Source organism: Lithobates pipiens, unplaced genomic scaffold (genome assembly GCF_037356315.1).
Source record: "Lithobates pipiens isolate NorthernLeopardFrog02 unplaced genomic scaffold, aLitPip1_a1.2 Scaffold_3, whole genome shotgun sequence".
Taxonomy (NCBI): Eukaryota; Metazoa; Chordata; class Amphibia; order Anura; family Ranidae; genus Lithobates; species Lithobates pipiens.
Genome location: NW_027507790.1, coordinates 194,184,514 through 194,188,571, shown reverse-complemented (window position 1 = coordinate 194,188,571; position 4,058 = coordinate 194,184,514). Strand labels below are relative to the sequence as shown.

Sequence of the window (4,058 nt, the reverse complement as noted above, 5' to 3'; positions counted from 1 at the left end):
TGCCTTTGTATCTAGACCCTTTCCACAATACCCAATTATATAGATCGAGAATCAGTCCGTGTGCCCCCATGACATCAGAGCCCAAAATAGTGCCCTCATGTGTTGGGGAAAGAAACAAACTGTGTTCCACACATAACCTCTTTATTTCTATGTTTACGGGTATTGATTGCTCAGAGGGTACTAGTTGTCCCCCGAATCCTCTAAGGAAAATTTGCCTCCCCGCAGGATCCTTTTGAAGTTCAATGTTAGTTATGCTGACAGCTGCCCCTGTATCCAAAAGTACATTTGTGCGATGGCCCCCTATCGCCCCTCGGATACGTGGTCTGCCGCTTTTGTCCCTGTCCAGCTGACATATTAGGGACAACTCCGGGGCCTGACATCCCTATGGTTTAAAATAAGGATTGGTTGGGGGAGGGATTTTATACTCCTCGTGGTTTTCCTCAATCCTTTTCCCTATCCTCTGTACTTCCCCCCGAAGAGAACCATATATTATAGCATCAGGTGCCTCGTTTGGCTCCTTCGCCACCTTATCTGGTCCAGGTTTTTGCTGTTCCCTCTTATGCCAAGGCTTCTTCTCACCCATGTTCCTCCTAGGCAGTTTACAGTCCTTTATCACATGGCCTGTATTGCCACATCTGTAACACCTGCCTGCGAATCTCACTCTAGGTTCGCTTTTAACTATCTCCGCAACTCTTTTATGGGGCCTATTGTCTTGATCTGTCTCCCGAACCCAGTCCCTTAATATGTTTATAAAGGTCTGATACGAGGTGGCGTTCCTCAGTGCAATTCTGGTATGGTAATCTATACATGTGCATTTATTAGCCATAGAACACAGAAAGCTATTGTCATCAGGAGACATATCAGGACAATTGTAGGTGGCTTTATAAATGGAGAAGTATTCACTGCAAAAGAGTATTGGATCAACTCCCCTCCTAAACTTTGTATTTTCCAGTGCGTCTGAACCCCTAGTATCTCTTCCTCCCATTATGCGCTGCATTTCCCTCATTCTATCTGCCGAGTTCCCCCAATTTGAGTTTAACTCGGGAGATAGACCTCTATGACTCCCGACTGGTGTTTGCAGTTTTTCACACAGTTGCAATGGAAGCCATGCGCGGAGGAGTGCGCATGCATCCCTATTGTTCAAAATGTACTGTGCCACTACCGCTTCCAGCCTGTTCGAGAGACTAATGGGTGAAGCGCTAGTGTCAAACTTTCCCAAAATCTGGCACAAATTTGTGCGATCTTGTATGGAGAGTGTTGTGGATTGGGTGCTACCCTCCCTTTTTATGATATCTAATCCTTGTCCAGTCCTTTCTGGCACAGGAGTGAAGAGAGAAGAACTTTGATTCGGGGACTCTTCAGCATTGTCAGCCGAACATACTGGTTGCTGTTCGATCGGTATTCCTTCTCTTTGATCCTGGGTCACAATGGAATGTGCATCTTTGTTAGCACAGCAATGGGTGCGCACGTTCTCCATTGCCCGTGCTCTCAAAGACACAATGGTATGATCTTTTTGGGCTAGCTGACTTTTACATTCCTGTAGTTCTGCCCTAAGCATTTCTATCGCATTTACATTCCCAGCCTCCTTCTTTTCTAAAGATGCGATACACCGTTCTCTCAACATACATGTTTCCTTCCATTCATCCAACCCCTGTTCCAATACATTATTCTCAGTCACCAATTGTTCAATCTCATTCCTCAGGTCCTCACATTCACAAATATCCGCTATAGCTGCAATATCTCTACTCGCATTTTCTATCTTTCCTAGTAACTCTGTTCTATCCTTATACCACTCCAACTCTTTCTGTTCTGCAATTTCTTTCATTCTCAGTAACATGCGTACAGAATTGGCTATTCTCTTTTTCTTGCCCTTCTTTGAAGATTTTTTATCCTTTATGGCATCATTATGAGTATTGCATTGTTTCAATAGATCATTGAATTGGTGTGTTAAAGCATCCTTTACTATACTGTTGAATTGAATACAAGCATTTTTCCCAAGAAACTCTTCAAGGATATCCATTGACATGCTAATTAGCCTATCCACACTAGATTGCTCAGCCAGTTGCTTAGACAAAAGAAAACAGATAACAAATGGACAACCCCCCCTACTCAAAAAAAACAACAAAAAAAAAAAACAGATACGAACGTTTAAATCTACAGTGACTTGTGGTTCTACAGCATACAAGACACAAGGCACACTCTTAATCAATGCCTTGGTTTTATTGGACCAGAGCTATTTCACTGTCACGTGTGTAGAAATAAAAACCTATACTTCTCCCACTTTTTCCTCAAAGATGTATGGTAATTCCTGCCACTCTCTAACCAACACTGTGCATTAGCAATACACTAAACAATCAGATACCAAGCACACAACGACATAGAGGAAGCTGTTTAGAAGCTAGCTTTGACCTGTAGTCCCACCCAAAAAAAAAAAAAAACAACAACAACAAATACAAATCCGTTTACCCACGAATTTCTGTAGGAGAACACACTCTTATTCAATGCTCTTCTACCCGATAGCAGGTCATAGGGAATTTCTATTGGGACAGACCGCTTTTTCACAATCACGTGGATATTTCCACTTTTCCCTCAAAATTGTATGATTTATCCTGTCAATCTGCGGTTATATCACATAACCAGGGATGATCAGTCCCTTATCTCGCCAGTGCGCCAATTTGCCCTCTGGTTACAGTTTCTGCAGCAAACACAACAATAATGTACATATATATATATATATATCAGTCACAATTCTCACCAGGTTTTACGCGTCCGTTCTACCAGTGGAATATCTCCCAGAATCCTCCTGCTCATCCAAGCGTGGTTTCAGAATTCGCGAGCCAGCGCTAATCTTGTCCACACTAGAGATGACTTTCAGTTCTGGGTGTCTTTGAGGATCGTCGCGACTTACAGGGACTCAGAAACAAAAATACATTAGATTTTCGTGGATTCTGTGTAAAAATACGTACTACACGCCTTCTGGGGTGCCAAATGAAGTAACTGATCAATTTAGTCTAGTGCTGTTATTATCAGTTACGTATTCCTTTGTTTAGTCCCTATAGTTTAGCTATCAATCAATATGCTAAGCACATGTTATTGGTAATATCAGAATTACTACCACCCTTGGCTATGAAATCAATACACGGTCTAAGGTCAATTAAATCTTATTTATTTCCCAAGGGAATAATACAGCGTGCATTAGGTATTCATAGAAGTTACAATAATACATAGCATACAATCACAGTGCAATCTAAGCCTTATACTTATCGATCCTCGTGACTGGGTCTTCTGATGGAATAAAGAGACAGAGCTCAGGTCACAACCCTTTTTGTCAAACATACTTCAGCCATACCACACCCCATAGCCCATCCTACTCTTTCCCATAGACCAATCAGCGTCTCTGGGGCGTCTCCTCCCCCAGGCTACCAGTCCTGCCATACTTGGCCTCTGGGGGCAGTGTTTGCCCATAATTGCAACTGCTCCGACTGGATTGCTATCTCATGGCCTAATCTCGGACGCCCCACCAACTGTCCCTCTGTTCTTGCAGACAAGCCGGCGCCATATCCTCTTTGAAGTTCCGTACATTCCAGGTGGGCTGAATAGAAACTCATTCTGCTATTCAAGTTGTGTCACATTCCTTGTTTTTAAACGTGTGAAACTGCCTGGCAATCACTATGGCTGAGTTCGGCTATACAAACAGCTGTGTAGATGTATAACAATAATTCCTGTCTGATTCCAACAAGTGGTCATCTTGGAGGTACGTTTGGGGTCGTTATGTTGGAATACAGCCCTGCGGCCCAGACTCTGAAGGGAGGAGATCATGCTTGACTTCAATATGTCACAGTACATGTTGACATTCATGGTTCCCTCAATGAACTGTAGTTACCCAGTGCCGGCAGCACTCATGCAGCCCCAGAGCATGACACTGCCACCACCATGCTTGACTGTAGGCAGACCAGGGGTGGATCCAGGGCAATTGCCCCCCCCCCCCAAGAAATTAGTGACAGGGAGGCGGGTGGATCAGTCAGCGTGCTGGAGGGTGAGTGGCCGAACGGGACAGT

The 4,058-nt window shown here is 43.8% G+C and overlaps 1 protein-coding gene across 1 annotated transcript; it reads right to left on the bottom strand.

The window, feature by feature from the left end:
• Nucleotides 1-375: 375 nt before the first annotated feature.
• Nucleotides 376-3,733, bottom strand: LOC143940868 (posterior protein-like). Its single transcript, XM_077462666.1, has one exon. The coding sequence runs from the start codon at nucleotides 2,024-2,026 to the stop codon at nucleotides 383-385; it is 1,644 nt and encodes a 547-aa protein (XP_077318792.1). The 5' UTR covers nucleotides 2,027-3,733; the 3' UTR covers nucleotides 376-382.
• Between the last annotated feature and the right edge of the window lie 325 nt (nucleotides 3,734-4,058).

What these genes read in the sequence shown, in the direction of transcription:
- LOC143940868 (XM_077462666.1), bottom strand. Translation starts at nt 2,026, where the DNA reads ATGTCAATGGATATCCTTGAAGAGTTTCTTGGGAAAAATGCTTGTATT.